Raw genomic sequence first — 24,480 nt, 5'->3', positions numbered from 1 at the left:
GGATGTTTTAAAGAAGAGACTCATACATCTCTTTGGGTTGACAGACAAAATGTTGGATATTGGTTCTCTTGCCCAACCAGAGCAGATATGAGGGGATGCTAGAATTACTTTGGCTTGTTCTGCTTGCAGGAAGATACACCACGGGAATTTAAGTGCTTTCTCCCTAAAAAACATCTGCCCAAATTAATAAAACATTGTTCCTAAAAGACTAAGTAACACTCTTAAATTATGTGGCTTCTCAGACCGCTTCCCTTTTCCAGATGGAGCAATTGTACCTCTACAGGTACAAATGTACCAATTCATTTGTGAACACCAGAACAATCCTTGGCATACCTGCCACCAATTGTCCTTGGCTCTCCTAAAACAGAGCCCCACAGCTTGAGCCTTGGCTCTTCTGGAGTCTCATCTCATTCCATGCGGATGCAGGAGTCAGGAGGATGCCAGTTTAGAGCAGCATCTTCCTCTGACCCTGCTGTGTTCATGTTAAAGTCAACCCAGAAGACAAATGTGCATGTTTCTGTGGTTCCTGTAAATTCTGTCAACAGCTCTGACTTCCTTGTCCAGCATTAGAAATAAACCATACTCTCCACTTTGTTTCCAGAGGATTTCCAGAGCTTTCAGGCTATTTCTAACTTTCTATCTTTTGACAACTGTTCTTTCTCATCTACCTAGACATGCAAAAGTTACCTATTTCTAAAATCTTCTCTCTATGATGAGTAATACTCTCGGAGAGCACCCTGGAACTTGTTATTCCTTGTCACTATAGACACTTAAATATGATGTGACCAGAGGAAGCAGCATTAGCTGCCTGCTTGGACATTCCAGAGCACCTCTCAGAGGCCTAGCACTGTCCATGAGAGTCATCCTTGACTGAAAACACATAAGAAAGGTGAGGTGGGGAGGATGTCATTTGTGTAAGGGCAGTCAAAAAGTAACTGCAGCTAAATCTTGTATTCTACACTCACAGAAATGATTTCAGCATCTTGGAATTAGTGTGGTCTCTGCTCATCAGGTAGACACAAACTTCATAGCACCAGAGAGCCCTCAGCCCCCTGGGTCACTGCACTGGAGACAGATCACAAAAGCAGGACTGGGGTGCTTCCAAAGGGAGAGCAAGCTGGGGAGCATCCCAGAGTGCAGCTTCTGACATGCCGTCCCTCCCAGGGCAGGGCTGAGCAATGAGCAGCAGCAGGCAGCAGCAGTTAGGTGGAGAATGAAGAGTTGTCTTCGGCTGAAGAAGCTCAGGACATTTGCAGAGGCAAAATACTATGACCAAAGTTGAAATTGGGCCCAACTTTCACCCCAATACTATGAAAAACATGAGATCTTTAATGATCTTTGGCTGCTGGCCTCTAATTGCTCTCAAGAGGAAAATGGTTCCTCTGAGTTCTGTGCCAGGAATCCAGCATAATGCCAGTTCAAAAGGGAGCTCCTCTCTCAGGGATCGCTCACACTGCAGCATTCACAGTCCTTGGGGGTTTCTTTTCCAAGCACTTAAACAACTCAGCCCTTGTCCCGTTGGTTTTGATCTCAGCTGCTGGTCCATCTGGGAGGAAATATCAGATGCTGCAGGAAATAATTTTGTGGGTGACTCAGAGGTGATGGCTGCAGCAAGACCTCAGCTTCCCCCTCTCCTAACCACACTGCTTTGTCTCTCTGCTTAGGCCAAATGTCTGTGGCAGACAGTGTTGCCCAGGATGGACCACAGCTCCAGGCACAAACCGCTGCATCAAACGTGAGTATGACACTCAGCCTGTGCAAGGCTCAGGATGCATCCCTAAATAGTGCTTGAATTCTGCTGTGGCCCCACACACTTCCCATGCACTGTGCCAGGGCAGGAGATAAATCATGGGGTCTGTGGAGGCAGTGCCACAGCCTTGCTCTGGGACTGCCAGGCTATAGGTCAGCTCTTCCTGCCAGCAAAGTGTGAGTATGCAGAGTATTTATGGTTTTACTTTATTATTGTTATTAGTGTCCATCCATGGTGAGATCTTGTTGAGGCAGGGCATTGCAGTGGCATATTTATGTGTGAGTTTTGAGCCCTGGGCTCTCATTTGTCCAGCATGGAGCAAAGATGGGTTTGTGAAAGTCCCAGCAGCTGGGAACAAGCAGACTGGGGCTGTGCTCGTGTGGATGAGCATTGCTGGTGCTGAGCAGAGAATCAGGGCTGCAAATCATCTGAGTGCTATTAAGGAAAGCAATTACTGGATTTGGCACAAGGGTGGGATGGGTAGGGCCGCAGCATGGGGTGCCTAAAATGGCAGTGAGGTGCAGGGTGCTCCTGCAGTGCAAATCTGCCTGGCCAGGACCCTCCTACCTACCCACAGAGGAAGTGTTGGGTGTTGTGCTCATCCAGGCACAACAGCCCTGTGGGCTGCGGTCACTGTGGGCTCCCTGACACAGCACTGGCAGAGAGGATGTTTGGGTAGGCACCAGTGCAATGCACACCAGAGACAAGTGAGCTGTCATCTGCACCCTCAATAGCTCTGCAGCCACAGCCCAGCCTCTGCTGTGAGCCCTGTCCCTGAACAGCAGGGCTGCACACAGCTCATCCATGGCATTCCCAGGGACTGCTGGCCCCTGCACCTGCCTGGTCCCAGAGAGGTGCCTGTGGTGCTGGGTCAGCTGGGAGGGCAGGGAGCACAGGCAGAAGAGGTGAGAGCATCTGCCTTTCCTTGAGTGGCAGCAGCTGCCCAGATGTTGAGCAGGGAAGTTGTGTTTGCCGGGATCTCCCGGCGCTTTGGCCGTGCCGGGGTGATTGCATTAGCAATGGCTGCTTGGGAGCAGGGGGCCAAGGGCTGACTCACCTCCCTGCTCCCTCTCCCCCACCACGAGAGCAGCCAAACGGTAGAGAGCGTGCTGTGCTGCCAGACAGTGTCTGTAAACACAGCTCAGGGCCAGCCATGGCAGCATCTTTCTCTCATTAGGGATTTTGGTAGGAGCAGTAGATCTGGGCTTGCAGCCATGCAGGCTGCCTAGTGATTGCTCAGGTGCTGAGCCCTTGTTCCCAAGCATTCATTAAAAGGACAGTGTCAACATGATCAGGCCAGACAGTGACCCCCTGACCAGGGATGGTAAAGCTCAGGCAGGACTTTGGTGGAGACTGTGATGTGTAAACATAATTTAATTCCCAGCTACCTCCCTCCCTGGGCTTTTCTGCTGGAGTTCAAGCTGCTGGAGACATTCAGCTGTTTTTAAAGCTGCCAAGGCAAGCTGGACAGCCCATCCCCATTAAGTTTCTGCACTGCAATGCTGTTTAATGTCTGTTCCCATGGTCTTTGATATGGCATGTCAAGGAAATTAGTGGGGTAGAAATGCAGCCAGAGGGAACCTCTTAAGAGTGATGAAACATGGAAGAATTGGCATTCAGGTGTTGGACAGATCCTTAGTTTTCAAGGTACAGGGAGCCTGGGTACAGGAGAGAGGATAGGTCATATTGTTGCCATAATCTACTTCCTCTCACCTACCAAGGGTGATGGTTTCTTCCTTCACTTATGCTTTTTTAGGCACTTTATTCTTTCAACATCCTGCATATGACTTAACTCCAACCTTAGGGAGTGCCTCTCCGTATGTTTCAGATTTGAGGAACAAAGCTGCAGTGAGGACTTGTGGAATTTTCAGATAGTCTGTGACTGAGAAGATAAAAACAGTAATATCTTTCCCTGGAGCAACAACATCTCCTGGGAAAGTGGAAATGAGCTAAGGGAGTTTAGGAGGAAGACCTTGCCTATTTGCAGCAGGCTTGACTTCTACCCACACACTGCTGGGTCATCACACTGAGCTGCACACAGGGGCTGTATGTGGTGAGCTCCAGAGGTCTTGCAGAAGGAGCCCATAGGGATAGTGAGCTGCATCTGAATGTAGGCCTGAAGGGTTCAACCTCCTGCCTGTTTAGCTTTGTTCTGGAGTGAGACTCTGGCCATTATGTTCTTAGTTTGGTAGAGAAGAAACCTGAGTGCACAAGCTGGCCAAAAGCCCCTTTGCATTGCCCACATTTCAGGGGCTGCAGTGGCTGCAATGTACACTTGTCAGTAATTTAGCTGCTGCCTATTAGCTCACAATGCTCAGCCTCCCCATGTTAGTTTATCAACCTCCACTTTCATCAGCATTATTCATGATGGTTCTTTGCTGCTTCCAGAGACAGTACCCTGGGCTGGGCTGGGAATGCAGCATGAGCTTTTTCCCTGACATGAATATTTTAAAGTTTAAAAGAAAAATTTTTAATCATTGTGTCAGGAAGGACTAAATAAACCAATGCACTTTCCAATCTTATACAGATGGTCTTGCAGTTAAGATGGTTAATAAAGGTGCAGGGATTTCAGGCTGAGTCTCTGGCTCTGCTGTGGCCTCACAGCGTGACTTCAGACAGTCCCATTAGCATCCCTAGGGCTTTTCCACATCTGCAAAATGACATTCACATGCCTCTTCTTTTGTCTTTCTTCTGAATGGTGGCTACAGGTTTTTTTGAATCCTGGCTGTTCTTCACTGAGGTTTTGTTTTCTCTCTGTTATTCCTGCATTGCTGTTGATCTACCTCCCTGTCACTCTGCACAGATCTCACTTGTGTTAAATTGTCCACCCTCTGGGTGTGCTCCCACAGTCAGAGCTATATGTTGGAATTGAGTTTACATACATAACTTCTCCATGAGAAAGTGAACAAAATAACCCCAGTGGTCCAAGTCCTTCAGCACCTTGTCAGTTTTCCTCTGCAGGCCCTAGCTGATGGACAGGTTCCCCTGCATTTGAAATGGAACAGCACAGGAGCTGCCCACAGATCTACATCACTCTCCTAGATGAAGAGCATGAGCACAGCTTCAGGGACTCAGTAATCGAATGTCACCTTGCATGTCATTGCTCAGCCCTGGGCCAGGTGTGCCTGCAAAACAATGCAAGGCTGAACTTGGTGGCATTCCCCTCTGGCAGGCCTGGCTGGGTGGTCAGATTCATGCCACAGTCATCCCTGCTGTGTGACCTTGATGGGAGGACTTACCTCATGCACTGAAGACTAGACTTTATAGTGAGGGCACTGCTAGATGTTCTTGAACAAACTAGATTTTCTATTAGTGATACCTCAGCAGTGCTCCAAGTCTTATTCTTTTATTAAGAGTTTTGAGATGACTGTTTTTGTTTCCTGTAGTCCCCAGCTCCTGGAACAGGTGATTACATGACACTCCAGTGTGAAGAAATGAGTGCCTGTCATCTTAACAGAAACTGTTTATAGTACCCTGAGCTGGGGAGCAGCACCTCAAAGTAACCCCTGAGGTCAGAAAACAGAAAGCAAGGAGAAAGATTTCAAATATATATATGTATTTTAACCATCTTGTTTCTTCAGCCAATGCTGTGATTTGGAGGACCTGAATAATGATTTCACACACTTGTCACTGAAAATGCTGCCACTGACTGATCTGCTTTCCTTATATTGCATAGCTGAACTGAGTGAAACCAGCAAATGTTAAAGCTCTTTCAAGTTCTTCCTGAATCTGTAAAGGCAGCTAGGAAGGGGATTAATCCTAGAGTTGAACTATTTCAGCTAAGGCAGCTCCCCATTCATCCTGCTTGAAGAGACCAGAAGACTAATCCCATTCCCTTCTTCCTCTTCTCTATATAAAGTACCTTAGGGGCTTTTTAGAGTGCCTGGTCACTTATCACCACTTTCCTGCTGAAGGGTACAGTCCAAGGTGACTCTGTTGGTGGGAGAGGTTGTGAGAACTGCTGTGGTTCCAGGTCCCAGCATCGTGGCTCTGCAGTATTTCAGCATGTGAAGTGGTTGTTTTCAATGGCAGGCTTCCTGGGCTGGTGGCCTTTGTTAAAACAGGCATTTATTGGGAGATAACAGTAGGGACTGGCAGCCTATTTAAATCACAGCTGAGTTTTGTATTATAAATTACATCAACTTCTGGAGTGCCAGACTTCCCAGAGACGCTTAATTCCTGCCTGACTAGGACCTTGTCCCTGTTCCAGAGACTGCAGTGTTGGCTGATTTATTTTACTGGGATATTTCATCAAAACCTCTGGCTTTAACCTATACAGCCCTACGTGACTTGGGGTCTCCTTTTCCTTGAGATCTCCCTGTCTTCATGAGTGTTAACATGGTAATAAATGTCATATGAAACATTCCAGTGAGCATATCCCTGATCTAGCTAGGAAAAGCTGATGGCAGGCTAGTTTTGGGATGAGGGAAGGGTTGTAGGGGCTATACTGCTGTGAAAGGAATTCAAGTGACTGCATGATGACTTCTCTCACTTGATGACAGCAGGATGATGTACGGATGGCACACGAGGAAAGCTGTCTGTGTTTGTTGTCCAGGAGCAGTGTTTCTCACAGGCATGCTTGTATCTCACAGGAGTGGAGAGCACAGCCAGAAAGGGAGGGACATGCTCGTGAAAGCCCTGCATCTGTGTGTAAAGGTGGTGAGATGCCCCTGCAGCCTCCCTGGGGCAGTCTTGGGACAGGGGATTTCAGCAGAAGCAGAGGCTTCATGGGTTGAAATCCATTCACAGGGTTTCCATGTGGCTGGAAGTTAATGTGCACCTTGTGCTGTCCAGCAAGGTTTCATTACCCTTTGACCAGCTGGCACCTTCTTTCTTTGAAGGACAGCACTGTTTTCCAGTGCTTTTTCAATTACCCTTGCTAGAACAATGAGCCCACTCCTACTGGAGCAATCTGTGGATTCCTGGCTGCCACTGCCTGCGTTGTAAACCCAATTTGGCATCTGTTGACTTGGGAAGTGTTAGGGTCTTGTGTATAATTAATAGCACTTTCCTCCCGGGGTGCAAGCTGAAGCTGATGTGCTGTAATTAGGAACACACACAGGCTCAGAGGTTGATTTAGGCATAAGGTTATTGAACTGTAAGTCCCCGTAGCAGTGGAGGAATTTGAGTAGAGTGACTCCAAAATCAGCTGCGGAAGGAAAGCTGGAAAGCACTGAAGAGGGCAGGCCAGGGGCACTGCGCAAATCAGACCTCAAAACAGACTAAAGGTAACATGTAACCCCTTGCTTTGCAAATCAGGACCTTTTCCTGTCCAGAGCACTCTGGACAATGCTGGCAGCCACGTGGTCTCTGCAGGCCATGCTGCTCATTTCTGAACTTTCTGAAATGAGTATTGCTGGAGAAAGCTCTGCGGAGACCAGTGCAGAGGATAGAGGTGGCCTTGTGTTAGGGGCCCACAGCAGCTGTAACACCCAGACTGTGAAGGTCACCTGCCTGCAGAGGTGAGATGGGACTGTCCCAGCTGGGTGTCAGCACCGTGGGGCTGAGGCCCTGCGTGCACTAACTGCCTCTCTGTGTCTCCTCAGCTGTCTGCGACCCGCCGTGCCAGAACAAGGGCTCCTGCAGCCGCCCCCAGCTCTGTACCTGTCGCTCAGGCTTCCAGGGCTCGCGCTGTGAAGAAGTTGTTCCTGAGCAGGAGTACCACCCTCCTGGCGCCCCTGCCGCCTTCCAGCCCCCCACAGGCTCCCTCCGGAGGAGGACCAGCACAACAGGGCGGGATGCCTCCCTGCAGGGGGCTCAGGCGCCCGTCCCACGGCACGTCCCGGCTGTGTAAGTTGAACCTGGCTCCTGGCAGGATGCTCTGCCGGTCCCTCAGGCAACTAACACCTTGGTCAGCTGGGCCACAGCCTCTGCTTCATGAGACCCTCAGCGTGGCTCCTGACCAAAACTCTGCCATAGGCTGTGGTAGCTGACATAAAGGGGGTCAGGTCCTGCTGCCCATCCAAAGGAAAATGTGTTTCCACACAGTCCCCTAGCACCCACAGGCTAATGATGATCCCACGAGGAAGAAGAACTTGAAGGTCATCAGTTTGCCCTTGTCCTGTTGGTGAATAGCCCTCATGGTAGCAGCAGGGTGGACAGAGGAGTGGTGGGTAAATCTCTTTCCCAGGAGGATATGTTTAGAGCAATATAACCTGGTAGTACCCACAGAAGAGTACATATATCTGAGGTGTGCTTGCAAGTGCTGGTGTTGGCAAAACAATGACACTCAGAGATGTCTCCTGGCAAACTCTGGCAATTATTGAGCCATTTGTTCTATATTTCTGAGTAATTCTGCTGTGGTTTAGGTCATTTTGGTACCCAGGTGGATGCCTGCATATTGGGTACAGAAGCAAAGGTGGAGCTGTTGGAGCTCAGGGGTCCATGCAGAGGGGACTCTGAGAAGTGTGTTAAGCTCAGGATGACAGCTGTGGCATCATCTGGTCTTTTGGGTGAGGAAGAGCTTAGTGCTACAGCACACCTGCCTCAGATCAATGCTGAGATGCTCCTGTACCTGAGCTACCACTCCTTCACAAAACTTTGTGTTTTGTGACATCCTGCTGGAGCTGGAGCTGTCTTTGCTGAATGAGGCAGTAAAGATGGGAGAGGTTTATTCATTGTTTCCCTAAAAAGCACTACTTCTGTGCCAGCAGCTTGGTGGGGATGGAGCATTGAGACTAGTGCCTTCTCCTGTACAACACCCCACAAATATTATTTGTTTGGTTTTTTTAGACCATCTCCACTTTTCTGTAAGAGTCCATGAACATGGGAGCAAAGTGTTAGACTGATCACCCCAGAAGGCCCCTGTGTTTCTTGGAGCTCCTCACTCAGTTGCTGGGCCAGAAAGACTGGTTTTGTTGGTAGCCACCAAAGCAGAGAATTTTCTCATGGCTTCCAGCAGGAGCCCTCAGTCACAGTCAGGAAGACATTGCAGCAAATTACAGGTGCTTAACCAGGAGGTAACTTCAGTTTCTCCTTCTCTGAACTTTTGGCTTTCTCTGTCAACATCACTTGGAGCTGCCTGAGGAGAGGACAGTTTGGGCTTTTTTTTTTTTTTTCTTTCTATTTTCCTGCAGATTATTTCCAATATGTCCATAGCTCCTTCAGTAGCTACTGCTTTCCTGTTTCTTTGGAAGCAGAGGAAATGCATGGGCTGGAGACAATTCTAGACCCTTGGATGTCAACAATTTTGGAGAGGCTCAAATGACTGGCAAAGATCTTACTGGCACCAAGTAGTTCACTGAAGCTGACATATCTTGGTGCCCAAATGGAAGACTATCTGATAGAAACCAAATTCAGGAAAGGCAGAGGTGATGCTGGCAGGGAGAGGTGGCCAAGCCCTGCCATTGCTGCTCTAAGGGAGGCTTGCTGCCCAAGTGAGCATTCAGCCCTCTCACGTGCCTGTAATCCTGGGCATTGCTGACGAGTTTCCCTGCAGTGATGACCTCCTCCTACCCCTCTGTGCTACCACTCTGTGTGCAGGGACTGGAGGGGAGGCAGGGCTGTGTCCTTGGAGATACAGCACCTGTTGAAGGCTTTCCCAGTAAGGAACATGACCTCAGGCTCCACAGAGAGGACAGAGGGCTGTGCAGGCACTGGCAGGGCATTCTTGTCCAGTCAGTCAGACATAGCATCCAGTGATCCCTGGACTGGGATTGCTGAATGCCCAGCTGCCCGACGTACCTTAAATCCTCTGGCACTATCCCAAGGAAACAGGACTCCATTAAGGACTATGCTGTGCTGTTCCTCCTCCCCTCCCCATGTAGGCCATAGGATGTCATGTTTATCCCATGTTTCAGCAAGAGAATTTGACCATTGTCCTTTGCAATGGCCACAGGTAGGACACTGGGACACGTCCACGACTGGCTGCCTTCTGGAGATGTCCTGAAGGGTTTGCTGAGGCTGCTGTGTGTCTCTTTAGAAGGGAGTTGTCACCATCCCTCTGGGTGCTGTGCTGCCCAGGCAGTGTTTAACAGCTCTGCTTCAACCCCTAGGTGTTCTTCTGTACAATTCAGTCACTTGGATTTTTTTCTGTGGTCTGTGGAACTTATAACATGATGTGGCATGACTTAAAAGTCTTGTTGCTGTTGGAAGAGTTGTTTCCCAAATGTTTTTGAGTGTCCCTTTTAGCATGCCAGCTTCTGGACTAGCTGCAGAGCCTCTAAGAATAAGTATCTGCAGCCAAAGCCATGGTCTTGGCCATGCCCTCCCAGTCCTTCACTTGCTGGTCCCCATCTAGTCTCTGGGTGAGCTGGCTCAGTTCAGTAACCTGCAAAAAAACAAACACAGCAAAATCAAGGATAATCTTCTGCCACTTCCGTGGGCTAAATTGGCTTATTGGAAGATCATGACACCAGAAGAATTGGGCAGAGCTGCAAGTCTAGCAGTGAAGGGGAGGGAAGGAAGGGGACTCCTCTTTCAGTGGTGGTAAAGTCACTTCTTAGGTTGATTATTTGTCTCATGAAACCACACTCTTAGACTTGTCTGAACTTGCAGTGACAACATTGTCTTTTTCCACTGAAGTACTTTCTGTGCTTTTGCATGAAACTTTCTTCATACAGTTGGGCTGTAGCAGCAAAAGCAAGAAGTTTGTCTTAAAAGAGATAGGTAGAGCTTGCTCATGTCAGCAAGTATGAGGATTGGTTCTTAGGGGCTGCAAACTCAGAGCTGCCTTCACTAGGATTCAGTTCACTGTCAAGTATGAAAGGAACATCTTGGCTTGTCAGGTCCATGGTCTGCTCCAGGATGAGGGTGATGGTGGACACTGACTTTTTCTAGTCAGTCTGCCATGATTTCACAGGACCTAGCTTACTTGTCAATAAGGAAGAGGTAGAAGAAGCTCTTGAATGGTTCAGTGGGTGGAGGACACTGGTGATTCTAGGTCAGTGGTTGTGAGAAGACTCTGAGTTCCAGGACAAACACCCAACCCCCAACCTCCCTGTACATTTGCATTGCTAACAAGCAGGTGTTGCACAAGAGTGGGAGCTTACATCTAAGCCTTGTCTTGCTGTGCCAAGACAGGAAAGCAATCCTCACATGAGTGAATTTGCATTCTCCTTTTGTTTATTTGCATCTATATTGGCTTTATTTGTGTTTGTTTGCACAAGGCTAACAATCAGAAGCTCTGAAGCCATGCACTGGAACAGTACTATATTAGATTCCCTATAAACATGCAACAAAGACCTCGTCTCTAAGAAGAGATTGGGTTCCTTTTGGTTTCAATGTGTTCTGAAGTGAGTCTTCAGAGAGAGTTAAGAGAGCAACTAGCTGTATTAGGAGCTGCCTGGACTGAAATGTTCCCCACTTACCTGAGTGGTGGGACTGCTTTAAAATTATTTCTTATCCTCATCTAGTTGGACTTGTTGCTTATCATGACTGCACCTTCACTGTAGGGAGCAACCTGGTCTGGAGGTAAGAAATCTTTGGGAGTCTGTAGGAGCCCATAAAGTGTTGGTGAAGAGCACAGCCAGACAGCTGCCTGTTCTCATGGTTTTGCTTCTGGTATGTGTGTGCTTCTGGTTGTGCTTCAGGCCCTCCAGAGCTCTGGAAGGACTAGTAGCCTTCTGTGGCTTCCCTTCCAGGAGAGCCCAGGAAACACACTGGGACAGCAGGAGATGTTACTGTCATTCCTCTACCCTCAGGGTACATTCTCACCCTTGGTGAGAAGTGGCAGCTCCTTGAGCAGCAGGGCTGTACCAGTCATATACAACTGCTCAAGTTTTACTTGAGCTCAACTCTTGCCCAGGGAAGGACTAGGCTAGGACAAGGGCAGCTCTGGATCTACTTTGCTGACACCAGAGCTGGTGATGCTCAAACTGTCATCCCTGGAAATACAGGCTAAGCAATTAGTGCCACTTCCCAAGTCCCTTCAGCAGTCAGTCAAAGCTCAATGGAGATTTGGAGTCAGGTGGAGAGCCTGAGGGAGCCTGTGGAGCCTTGTTAGCTGCTGCAGAAGCTGAGAGGCCCCTGTTTTGTGCTGGTTGGAACAGCAAGTGCCCTGGAGAGCAAAATCCTGGGGTGTTAGAGGCCCTCCTGGTGTGGACTAGCTGCAAACCCTCCCTCTTCTTGATCTCAGCCTGAACTTCTGCCTGGAGAAGCAAAGCCCTGATGGATGATTGTGCGGGTGGAGTTGCACCTCAGCCCAGAAGCCGAGCTAAATGGAAACAGCTTTGTTTTCCTAAGGCTGGAGTATCAGCAGAATTCATGTTTATTTAGCAGGGAGTGGAAAGGGTTTTTTCCCTTGCCCCTTACCCTCAGGATGGCTGACCAGATGCCTTTAACTCTGGGCAGTGTGTGTGAAGGGTCCTGCTGCTGCCACCTGAGAAGGTCCCTTCTGCCAGGAGTGCTGTGCATAAATCTGTAGCCAGCATCTGTGCAAGGGAGCTGTGCTGCCTGGGTGGGATGTATGTGCTGCAAAGCAAGGCATCCTTCCTCTGGGATGAGGAGCAGAGATGTCTGGGACCTGCAAAGCAGTTCCCCAGTAATGCAGGCAAGGGAAAGGGGCATAGCTGTGGTGTGAGGTGCTGAGACACTGTGCAGACAGCTTAATGCAGCTAAGCTCTTGGGGGCAGGGAGCTTCCTCTGAGAGGGCTCTGTTTAGGCAAGGCAGTTGCTGGGAGTTGCCTGGTGTTTTCAGGATGGAAAAGGAAGAGGGCTGAGTTGCAACATGCCTGGCCCACTGATTCCTGATCTCAGACTCTCCTCTGCAGCACCCTGGAGGAGACATCTCCTCCCTTCCTGATGAGAGGAAGGGCTGTATGCAGCCCCTGAGGAGCTGTGGCAAGCACTCCTGGCCTGGGAGCACTGGGAACCTCGTGCCAGCAGGCAGTCTCTGCCAAAGTCTCTGTTCTCTCTCCTGGAAGCAAAGGATTAGAACAGCAGGGAGCAAGCAGTAGGGAGGATCTTGGGTGTGTGGCAGAGGTTGCTGGATAGAGAAAGTGTATTTCCCCCATCTCAAAATTGTTCTGTTTCATTTGAAAATCCTGCTCTGGTGGTAGTCAATTGTCAAGCATGATCCTTTGCAAAGGGGAGTGGAACCCATGGCTGGATACAAAGCTGTCTGCCCTGGGGTGGCCACTTAAAACACCACACTGAGAATGGTGGCTTGGCAAAATCAGCTTGATGAGCTTGTTGTCATTGAGGACTAGCAGATAGAACAAAAAGTTCACTGCAAGGTCACTTGCTTTTTAAAGATGCTGCTCCGAACAGAGGCAGATTTGTCTTAATTGTTAAAGCAGGATCTGGAGCCTCCTGTCTTGCCAGCTTTGAACTTTCCACATTTATGAGAAAAAGGGGAACTTGCTCCCTGCCTTACTTGGGTTGCTGATGAGTGTTCAGGACTGTTTTTCCACCATATGTCTAGCACTAAGGGAAGGTCTATACTGGCTGCATACTTACTGAATGCATCTTCTGCTATTCTGCTCACTTACCAGTGTCACTCAGTCCACATTTATGAGAGTTTATTAATATCCAAATATCAGAAAATAAAAGCCAGCCCTTGATGAGAAGCATGCCCCTGTGTAAGTGCATTCCTGTGGCATGGGCTGTGGCAGCTTTCCCACTTCACTTGGTATGGGACCAGCCCAGGAGATCCATAGTGTGTGATGTTGAATTCCCGGGGTAAAACACCAGTGCCAGCTTTGTGCCACTACAGTGTTTTTATGCTTGTTACTTGAATGGCATATTTTCTCAGTGCAGATAAGCCCTAGCTGCAGCTTTCTAAGGTGCTTCCCTTTGGCAATATGGTTTTTACAAGGTGGCCAAACATTTACATTCCTTGATCCAAAGCCAACTTTGAGTAGATATCTGAGACATTGTTAAAAAATTGAAACTAAAAAGCCAGTGCCACTCCGGGTGAGAATATGTGAAAAGGAAAATATGTCACTCAGGACAATGAGATCTCCATAAGCTCCAGATCTCGGCCCCTTTCCTGCTTTGACATAGTCAAAAGTCCTTGGCAAGCTAAATGAGAAGCCTAAAGGAAAAACTCGAGCTACTCAAGAGGAGTGTAAATGCCATTTTTCTTATATTAAAATACTCTTATTTTAAAATTACATTATATACCTTCACTAGTCTGGCACCAGATTCAGTTGCTTTATTTTCTAGTGTTTTAAAGCTGTCAGCACCATTCTGGTTTATATGTTTTATGTATTTACTTTCTAGGGGGTTGCATACCCTTCAGAGCTGCTGGAGAATAACTGGCTTTCAGGTCCCTTTTTTAAACTCCAAATATGGTCTTTACATTAGACCTGTTTTTTTTTCTGCACCTCCTTGGGGGGCATTCCTATAGCTTAATGCAGTCTTTAGGCGGTTCAAATGCACTTTTCCTTCTAACTGAAAGAAGAGTGCTGCTACTGTCAGATTAATCTGAGACTCCATGCAAGGGAGCAGGGTGCAGGGCAAATACATTGTAGATGTGGTAGGTAAGGTAATACAGAAAATCCAGTTTATAGCCTGTTTTATATACTATACGTATATCATTTGGTACATTTATGGCAATACAATTTATATAGCAGTTCTATTAAAAAAAAAAAGTTTTTAGAAGAGCACTAAGGCCACATGATCAAATACTGGGGAGAGTTTTCCTAATGCCTGAATTAGGATTGTCATCTATCTTGCTTTCAGCTCCCTTGTGCCTGTGGATTACTGCAGTTTCTCATACCTGACTGTGTGTTGCCTTTTTTGGTTTAAACTGGTGCATCAGTGAAATCAAAGCTGTTCTCTTCAGTTGTGAATGTTTCCCATAAACCATCAGTGCTAGCAGGAAACAAGTGATTAATTGGAGTTGATTTGATACAAGAAGTGGTTGAAATGAAGATCTAAAAGTCTCCATATAAAATCTACTTGTTCTCTTTTCCATTCTTCAGAAGCATGCTGAGAAATGCTGCCTTGGGTGCTTGGTTCTTGGCAGGATTGGTACCTTTCTCTCCACACCACCTCATTTGTTTTTTTTCACCATAGTGAAGGCTCTCATTTAGGCAGAAACTAAACATCTAGGCAGGAATTAAGAAGACATTCAGGCTGAAAAAATCTTATCTGTTACTGCTGAAGGAAAAATATCCTCTACAGGAGGAAGAAATCTGGAAGGAGAGGCTACGATTTTTCAGGGTAGAAGTGAACAGCAAATTAGTCAATGGAGGGTAACTTGTGTGTTGCATACCAGGGACTGACAGTGCTTAGGACTTTGGAGGCAAAATACCCAAGTCAGAAGAGCTTTTTTCCTATGCAACCTGGACTCCTGCTCTGAGTCAAGGTACTCTTTATTGCCAGAAAAGATCTTGACAAATTGGAAAGAATTTTGAGGGAGGGAGGGAGGGAGCTGAGGAGAATGGTTAACAGACCCACATCTGCAAAACTGAGCCAAATGTTGGCCTTGGAGGCTGAGGAACATACTTGGAGGCTGAGGCTATCAGGATGGGGCAGAGTGTATTAGGTTGCCTGTAGCCTTGGCAGAGTGGCCGTGGTAATTTTTCAATGGTATAGCTTTCTAAAAAGCAATGTACCAAACTATTCCAGGGATGTAATGACAGGTTGATAATGACACTGGAGCTTTGCCTTCTGCTTGACTTTGGAGCTCTGCTGTTGCAGAGTTGGAGTCCAGGCACTGCCAAATGCTCCAAATCCCCTCTCCATGAGGAATCTGTGAAACCTGTTCCTCCCTTACAGTCCTTGGTGTGGGTACTGGGACCACATGAGAGAGGTGTAGGGCAGATTCATGGTCATGGTGCTCCTGAAGTCACTGGCTTTGCCATCAGGCGTCATCCTTACATGGCCAGGAATGCTACTGGTTCCCACACAGCCACTAGTCCTCTGGCTAGTGAGCAAGTGCAGGGATGGAGCCAGTGCAGAGCAGTACAGACTAAAAATCACCAGGATGCTCATTCCCTGATCCTTGGCAGGGAATGGACTTCAAGAGTGGATAGCAAAGGTTACAGCCCAACTCAGCTCTCATGGATTGAGCGCTGCAGGTGCAGGGATCCTGTGTGTGGCTGGGGATGGAGCAATGTGAGAAGACCTAACAACACTGAGGTAATAGATCCAAAGGCCAGGACATCCTGCTGGGTGTTTAACCATTATTTTAGCTTAAAATATGTCTTAGATCTACAGTGTTCCCAGGATGAGTGGGAGACCACCTGCTGTAGATGAAAAGCCTTCACTTCTTCAGATGAGAGCACTACACACATCTCTTCATGTTGTTGCTCTCATGCTGTGTGTGTGTGTTCAGCCACAAACTCTTCACCCCACATGCCTGGGATGAGAGAGGCTTTTCCAGCCCTCTCCATGTCCTGTGCAGAGCAGTGGGCAGGCAGCTGGCCCCCCCACTCCCAGGGGTGCATGTGGGTGCGAGGATGAATAGGCTAGAGTGTTTTTCCAGGGCTTTGAAGCTGGCAGCTAGTGAAGGGGGTGGGTGTCAACAAGATGGAAATGAAACTCAAATGTGCTTGTTTTCTCACTGTGTTATGGGGGAGATGAGTGACCTCCCCGCAGCCAGTGTTGAGCTTTTCTCTGGGTGATGCCTGTTCAGCAGGTTTCATTAGATGGCAGCCAGGCCCTCAGCTCACAGCTGTTGTGTCTTGTGGGAACAGAGGGCCCTTTGAGATGGAGATCTGTGTGCTTGTGTGTACAAGCACAGGTTGATATGTTGTTCTCTCCACTTGTATGCCACTGCCCTAAATACAGATTCTTCCCTGCCAAGAAGGACCCTGTGCTGGGGAGCATGGGGAGCAGGAGAGGGGCAGAGGGGGCGTTGCTGTGGTTGGTGGGGGGCTGAAACCTCAGTGGGGTGGTCACACTGCATGGCTGCCAGCCCAGCTCTGGCTGTGCCAGCAGCTTCTGCTGGGGTTTGTGATGGGGTAAAGGCTGTGGCCATGGGGTGATGGCTGCAGTAAGATGTGACACTGATGGGGACCTGCACGTGATGGCAGCTGTGGGGTGCTTGAGGATGTGTCTCTAAGCACTAAGGTGTGTGACTGCATCTGGCAGCAGTGCTGTGCCTGTTGGTTGTGCTGCTCAGCACCAGCCCCTCCATGCAGCAGGGGAGCCAGCTGAGGCAGCTTCCTCAGTGTGTCAGCCCAAAGAACTGTGCAGCTGAGCACCACACGCCAGCCTGGGCAGTTCTGCCAGAGAGGTGGTGGCTTGCCTGATCTCCCTCCCCATCTAAATCCCTGGTTTAGTCTATGGAGTGTTCAAGGTATGGCCCAAATGTGGCATTTGTAATCAAGTAGCCTGGCATGGTTCCTCTGTTGGCTCCACTTGAAGCTCAGAGCAGTTGCAGGCTGCATTTTTATTTTTGGCATGGGCCTGCACTTCAGCTGTGGAGACAAGCAGATTGCAGATAGCTCTTTATCACATTTGGCATTTGGAAATCATGATTCTGGCCATTTTATGGGTCAGCACTGAGGTCTGATGGGTCCAGCCACGAGCACAATCTGCAGCTCCTGGCGACCACCTAATGCCATGTCCTTGTGCAGGGCATGTTTCTGCAGCCTTGCTGGGCCAGGCAGGTGCTGTTCCCATGCTTGGAGAGTTGGACTTCTTCCAGGGAGTCAGTTGCTCACTGCCTAATACATGAGAGCGAAGAAGAGCATTCAGCAGAGTGGCAGGTGGCATGTGTGGCACATGTGGCAAGGGAAGGGCATTTAATGTCAGCAGAGAGCTGTGTGGAGCCATGTGAGCAGCCACTTTGGCTGAGGAGCAATTTGGATCCCAAGAGACTGGTTAAAAAGAACTTGTTAGTCGTCTGTGAGCTTAGAGGGGTTCAGTTACTTATGTGGTGTCTGGCAACTCCTGAACAGATAAAATTAGAGTTCACAGCCCTCTCCTCCTCTGTTCTCACACAGTACATGGCAGGCTGGGAGCCAGCTAGGCTGGCCCTGCAGCACTGGCACGGCTTTGGGGGCCAGAAGATGGCAGATGGTGGTGGTGGAGTCTGAGCTTGGTGGCATGAGACAGACAGCTGGTGACTCTGCTGTCCCATGGACTTGCACATCTGTTGCTACAGTTTGCAGAGAGAGATTTAGAGAAATCTTGGCCAGCCACTGGCACATATGTCAAGTGGAGCAGGCAGCTGGAGTTGCCACTGCAGCATGGCAGGTGAGAGCCCAAAATAAGAGTCATGTGGGCTCTGTGAGTCACTGTGGTGAGGGATAGGGCTGGCACCTGGGTGCTGGGCTGACATGGCTCTGACACTGGCATGTGCCAGTGACAGAGTGTAATGTGCAGGGAGCCTGACACATGTTCCTGGCCCTGCAGCCCCACTTTGTGAGTGCTGTTTGTGCCCTCCCACAGGAAGGCAGAGGGTGTCATCAGTGATACTGCCAATAGCAGCACTAGAGGTCTAGAAGAGGGAGAAAAATTTGGATTACTTCCTCCTTTATGTCCCTGTGATGGTCCAGGTGCCTGTGTCTTGTGTCCCATCTTGCATGACATCTGGCTGTAGGTGTCTGTGAATCTGGCACAAAGGCTGAGCAGTCATTCTTGTGGCCTTCATGGCACATAGATTCTGCTTGGCTCTCCCAAGAAGCTCTAATGCCTGTGGGATGCTGGTAGCTGCTTCTCTTGTGCAGGAGAATTTCCCTTGCCTTCCACCAAATGCTGGGGAGCATGAGCTTCAGGCTTCAGGGTCTCCCTCACTTGAATGGGAAGTACCAGGGCTGAAGACACCAGGAGGGACAGCAGGCAGGTTTCAGTGGTATTTCTGCTGCTCCTGGAGATAATAAACTGAGCCAGGATTTATGGACATAATGTGGGTGGGCTTGAAGTCAGGTGCCTTGTATGGTGTGGTTCTCCCCCTCCTCCCAGAGTCTTACCAGAGCTGTCTTCTTTGTCAGCATGTTTCTGAGATAATTGATAATAAACTTGAGTGCTCTCTAAGCAATGCTTCTCCTCTGCTCTGGGGCCTGCTGACTGGGCCATGAATCCATTCTGCCTGCTGAGGAACCTGTTTGGAGTCCAAGAAAGGGGAAGTTTCTGGTTTGCAGTCAATTTACTGTTTTCCAAGGCTGGCTGCTTCTCTTTCCCCCATAGACAGAGATGCTGGTGTTAAGGCTGCCCATTCTTCTGTGATGCTTTAGTGGAAAATTAGCAACTGCTGAGCATTACAAAGGGGGAAGTGAATCATTGATTTTGGTCCCTGTGGCCCAAAGCAGGGAGGGCATCTTGCCAGAGGGACAGGCAGATGGACAAGAGAGACACCGAGTATACTGTTCAGCATTTAAAATCCAGGGGAGAACCTGCCTGTTGCCCTGGCAGGTTAGCAGGGGCTGAGCATGACTCAATCCCTGTCCTGGCTGAGCCCACTCATCTTGGAGATGCACATGCAGGCCTGGAATAGCTGGGGTGAGCTTACCAGAGCTGCAGTGGCTCCCCTCCACGGGACTCTGCTCCCAGCCCCGTGGGCAGCACGTGTCCTTTCTGGGTACCTGGGGGCAGCACCTGCATCCCAAGCAGCAAGCTGGTTATATTTGGAGAGATGGAGCTTGTTGGGCCCTGGAGTGGGGTTTTCTGGACCCTGGGAAGATAGTTTCTTCTCTGAGAGCTGCTTCTCTTCAGATTCGTTTTGGCCAGTGCTACTGTCGCCCTTCTGAGAATTCATTCTTAGGTCTCAATAGTCTGTGACATCTCTCCCTGATGTTCAGCATGGTGAAGATTTGTTTCCAGCTGGAAGAGTGAATTTCCAATCCTCATCTCTCCAGCCCTTGCTTTGTCTGGGGTTAGTGCCCCTCCCTGCTGACCACACTGCCCAGGACTCACTCTCTCCACAGTGCCTCAAGCCATCCACCCTGCTGTGGTCTGTCAGGCTTTGGCTGGGGAGAGGGTGAGGCAGGCTGGATGAAAAACCAGCAATACTCTTGTGGTACTTGGCTCTGCATTTCCTTTACACAAATAGAAAAAACCCCACCGTTTCCCAGCTCACTGGCAATGTGGCCAAAGTCAACAGCTGGATGAGGAGCAGCCGATAGAAGCTAAATCCAGGAAAGACTGAGGTGTTGCTGCTGGGGAGAGGGAAGTGCTTTGAAGAGTTTGCCATCTTTGCCTCCAGCTCCAGGGAGGATGCCTGGTGTTAAGTCACTAAGAGAACAGTTTGCCCACCTGTACTCTGGCTTTTGCTTACCCAGAGAACTATGATTATCAGAAGTGAACAGAGGTTTGAAAATGCTTTCTATATACAGTGGGTTAGGAAAACAGTATTGTTTTCTGAATACCTCAGTCTCAGTGATTCAGACTTGGTTATTGTGACTCTGTGTATCTAATCTTGAAAATGCAGGCTTTAAAAAAGACCTGTGGCTGATTCAGAAAACAGAGATCCTTCCTATCCATCTGTGCAGTTTCTGGGAGTCTGCCAGCTCAGTGAGGAAATCACTCACCTGTTCTGTTCAGAGAACAGGCAGCTTGTAAGTTCATCTGGGACTGTCAGGAGAGCCCTGATATCCAGGGCATACAATATTTTTGTACCTTCTCTACCCTGCTAAGACTGAAGTAAATACAGAGCAGAGTGCAAGTGGTACCAAAATTCACTGAAAATAAAATGTTTAAAATAAAAGTGCTGTGGTGATGTGGGATGAAATACAAGTGTTATTTGGGGATGTGTAGTACTAGAATGTAGGGGACCAGATCTCCCTTAGTTCTCTTGACTTCTAGAATGTGTTCTCAGGCTTATAGGGAATCCAGGTCATTGACCTGCACCTCAGAATTGGACAGCTAAAAACACTTATTGGATAGTTTTGAACTGGTGCAGATGTGGGTCAGTCTGTCTGCACCGCTCCCTCCTATCCCAAATCTCTTAATTTTGATAAGCACCTAATACCTCTAGGTATTTCTACATGAAGGTGACTGAGGTCTCTCAGCCAGTGACCTCTCAGCTGGTAGAAATCAGCAGGAGCACACACACATCCGTGCTTCTGGAAGGAGAACCTGCTCCATCTCCCTTCCCTCCTTGCCCCGTGTTCTGTCCTGGACCTGCTGCTGTGAGCTCCAGAGGCAGGTGCTACAGGACAGCCCAGAAGGAGAGTGTCCTAGGAGTCTGCATGCTGGCTTTGCCCTGCAGGCTGTGCCTGACACAGGGAAAGTTGTCAGCAGCTCTGATGGATGAAGAGCAGGGAATTCAGCTGCTTGCCAGGCAGTTGTCTGCAAAGGAAGAGACCACTGCCTCTTTGCAGAGATCTGTGCTGGCCATGTGCCTGGCTGAAGGAGTGGAAGTGAGTAATGCCATGTTGAGGGAGGCTGTAAGACTGAATGAATAGGAGGCCCTGTGACTTTAAGTGACTGGAATATAGTGCTTGAAGTGTCAAACTCCTCTGTCTCTTCATTGCCTTTTCTCAAGCAGGGGGAGGCATGGAGCATGGTAACACAAGCTCCACACTGCTGATTTGAAGCTACCCCATCTGTTTCCCATCCTCACTCTTACCCTAGGACAGCCACACCACTGAAAGAACCTGTGGTAGTGCAGATCCTTGGGAACTGGCCAAGCTGTGGCCCTATGTTTATTGAGATCCATCCAATGGATAGGGATTGCTGATGGCTTCTGATCAGATCTGTACTGCTGTGGTGAACTCAGGTTATTTCCTGAGACACTTCAAGCAAGCCAGTCTGTCTGCCCATATGGACTGACTCTGAAGGAGGGAAAAAACTCTGTTTTGTATTCCCTGACCATGAGCCAGCTGCTCAGCATGACAAATTGAGATGGAAAGATGCCTTTTGCCATTGATTTCTGTAGCCCAGGCTAGAATGGTATTACTCAACTCAGTCTACAAATCCCAGTGCTCATCTGCCTAGAATAGAACCAAATAAACAAGCTAATTCAAAGCAAATCTGACCCCCCACACCTCCTCCCTGCTTCAACTCACACTGAAATGCTTTGCCAGTGAGATCTCAGTAAGATGACTTTTCCTCAAGTGTTGCAAACCATAGACTAATGTTCCTACTCTGTTTTTTCCTTTGTGAAGTTGGCACTGTCCCTTGTAGTAAGGTCATATAATCCCTTCTTCTTTGGAACTGAAACGCTAATGATTATTTTATTTAAAGCCTTCACATGTTGTTGTTACGGGGTTTCGTGGGTTTTGTTACAAAGTTTGGTAATCCTGGGAATGACAACAGATGTTCCTAAAGCCAAAGGGTGAAGTTCCTTCAGGCAGGCAGTGTGTAGAGCCCAGCCAAGCTCTGCTACTTGCACACAGCATGCTCCCTTTTCTCCAGACCAGACATGATGTGAGGATTTTCAAGCAGAAGAGCTGGTATTTCCCTTTGTTATACTACCTGTCACCTCCACCCAGTGACTCTTCAGAAGTCAGGGCGAGCACTAAGGCAGTCACTATTGTATGGGGAAATGCACTTCTTTTCCTCAGGGTGCTTCCATTTCTGCAGTAAAAGACCTTGGAATCTCAGCATGTTCACCTATAGGACTATCTTGGGATCTCTGACTAGAGATCAGAGAACAAATGTGCTTGAGCTTCCAAGGCTTGGTAGTTCTTCCCTAGCCTCCCTAGAGTTCCATATGGCTTTTCCTTTACCACTAACAAAACCAGCAGTAGCACACCAGGTGGCAAAGCAGTATGTAACAGGCACTGGAAGCTCCTTTTCTGGCTGCAGGGCTGAATCAGTAGCTCAGAAATGTGTGGACAGGTCACGCCTGGCCACCCTGACCATCTGGGTAGGTGGTACTCTGCAGGATCTATGGGGAGTTTCTGAAAAGGACTGAGGTAGAACTGAAATAAGGTTCACCTCTCTTTAATTATTCTGGCTAGCCTTGCTGATTATTGAATAACAAGCATTATTTGCTGTCCTCATCTCAGTTCAGATCTTGATTTTAACAAGACAAGAAATAATTTGGTCAGCACACTCTCCTCTCCTGAAGAGGTGGTATCAGGAGTTTGGGAATCCACCACTGAGGTTTTTGCAGAGGGAAGACAGCTGTACTGCTGCATGTAGGCATACTTTCTAGTAAGGAATCATTGGGCCTCAGTTTGCAGATGATGTTAGCTCTTTACACCCGGCATTTTGTTCCTGTGGAGAAACCTGTGCCCTCTAATCACAGCACCTCTTCATCTTCTTTATCCTAAATTGAAGAGATTGAATACTTAGGTTTCTTACAGAAAGGCATTTTCATCAGTCCCCCAATTATTTCTGTCATGTCTTCTCCTGTATTCTCTCAATTTTTTGACATCCCTCAGAAGATGTGATGTATTTTACATCACAGCTAGGATGATATTATAGCATGTATACACCCTCCTGTGATGAGGACGTGTAGGGAGGCAAAAATACCTCCCCGTTCCTTCAGTGCTTCAATGTCCTAATGTCAGGGCATTGAACTGACAGTTCATATTTAATTGCTTGTCATTAGCCCTGAAATCTTTTCAGAATTGCTGTTTTCCAGGATCATCTCCAACTATCTGCAGCTGCTGCCTGCATTCCTTCTTCCTAGGAGTGTAATCCTACATTTGGCTCTATTAAAATCCCATGTTGCTTGGATGTATTTACCCTCCACAGAGATCCAAACTGTTCTGTGTGATTGCTCTGTTCTCATCACGATACACTACATTGCAAATTTTTGTGTCAGCAGCACACAGTATCTATGTTGATTGTATGTTTATTTCGAAATAAAAATATTTATTTCCAGATGAAATTCTCAAATCGTGCCAGGCATCATACTGATCACCCTGGAACCCATCTGATCCCCTCCCCAGTGACAACTACTTTTTATGTTCTGTTTCACAGCCAGTTTGTTATTAATTTTGCATGTGCCTGATTGACATTGTACTGCCCTGTTTATTTTTTTATTGAAATAGCATAGGCTCCCAGCTTGTTGGTGTGCATGTGTCTAGTTCTATCAAGTTATGAGAACTGACTCCTTTGACAAGAGGGGTTCTTCACAGACCTCCTGGACTTGACGTCCCTTTGTATTCCTTTTGTTTAGTTCCCAGTTAATTGACCTGTGTGCCATCTTTTCCATTGTTCAGGGCTGATTTTGGGCTCACTGGCTGACAGTTACCTTGTGTGTTGTTCTTGACCCGCTTGAATACCAGCACAGCATGAGCTCCCTTTCCTTCTCCCCAGATCTTATTGTTATTCCAAGCTATCCAAGGAATGTCTGCAAGGCAGAGCTGCTGTCAGCCAATTCTCATTGAATCATCCAGCCCTGTTTGGTTTAGAAATGTGCGTTCCCTGTAGACACTGTAACACATCTCCTGTGCTGACTGTGACAGGGAAGATGGTAAAAACCACAGAATGGGGTAGACCTCTCTGGGCACTTCAGTGCCTCAGCCACTTAGTCAGAGATGGAGGTGTTGGACAGAGTATGCAGAAGAGTTGTCAGTACTGAAGTTCAGTTACAGAGGCATCCAAGGCTGGGACTTTCAAAGAAGCCCAAGGAGTGTGTGGTTAGCCAAGCTGTTTTGGCCCTTGGCTGTACTGAGCCTTTTTCCTTGCAGGTGATACAGGTGAGAGTGAGATACTCTCGTTGGAAAGCAAAATACCCTCTTGGAGGCTCAGTGCTGCAGTCAGTAAAAGGAAATAGGAGCAAGTGCAATAGATCAAGATCTTTAACACAAGCAGCTTTGCCTTGTGGTCTACATGGCTTTATAAAAGAGTGTGTATGAAGTGTGACCTTGAGATCTGGATAACTTCTCTGTGCTTAGTCCCCTGAGAGTACCAAAAACCATAAATGCAGTTAGTGCAGAAAGTTGTAACTGCTCTTACAGACTTGAGTTCTTGGTCATTCTCGCTTGTTTGTGACT

The 24,480-nt window shown here is 48.1% G+C and overlaps 1 protein-coding gene across 1 annotated transcript in view; it reads left to right on the top strand.

Annotated features, from left to right (window-relative positions):
• The window catches only part of LTBP2 (latent transforming growth factor beta binding protein 2), a 67,873-nt gene that overhangs the window by 5,773 nt on the left and 37,620 nt on the right, over positions 1-24,480 (top strand). The window contains exons 2-3 of the mRNA XM_056492770.1: positions 1,665-1,735; positions 7,297-7,540. Coding sequence (XP_056348745.1) covers positions 1,665-1,735; positions 7,297-7,540 — 315 coding nt within the window. The remainder of the gene's footprint in view (positions 1-1,664; positions 1,736-7,296; positions 7,541-24,480) is intronic.

The sequence above is a fragment of the Oenanthe melanoleuca genome, chromosome 5 (assembly GCF_029582105.1).
Source record: "Oenanthe melanoleuca isolate GR-GAL-2019-014 chromosome 5, OMel1.0, whole genome shotgun sequence".
NCBI classification, from domain to species: Eukaryota; Metazoa; Chordata; class Aves; order Passeriformes; family Muscicapidae; genus Oenanthe; species Oenanthe melanoleuca.
Note: the sequence above shows the minus strand (reverse complement) of the source record. Positions and strands in the feature narration are given on the sequence as shown.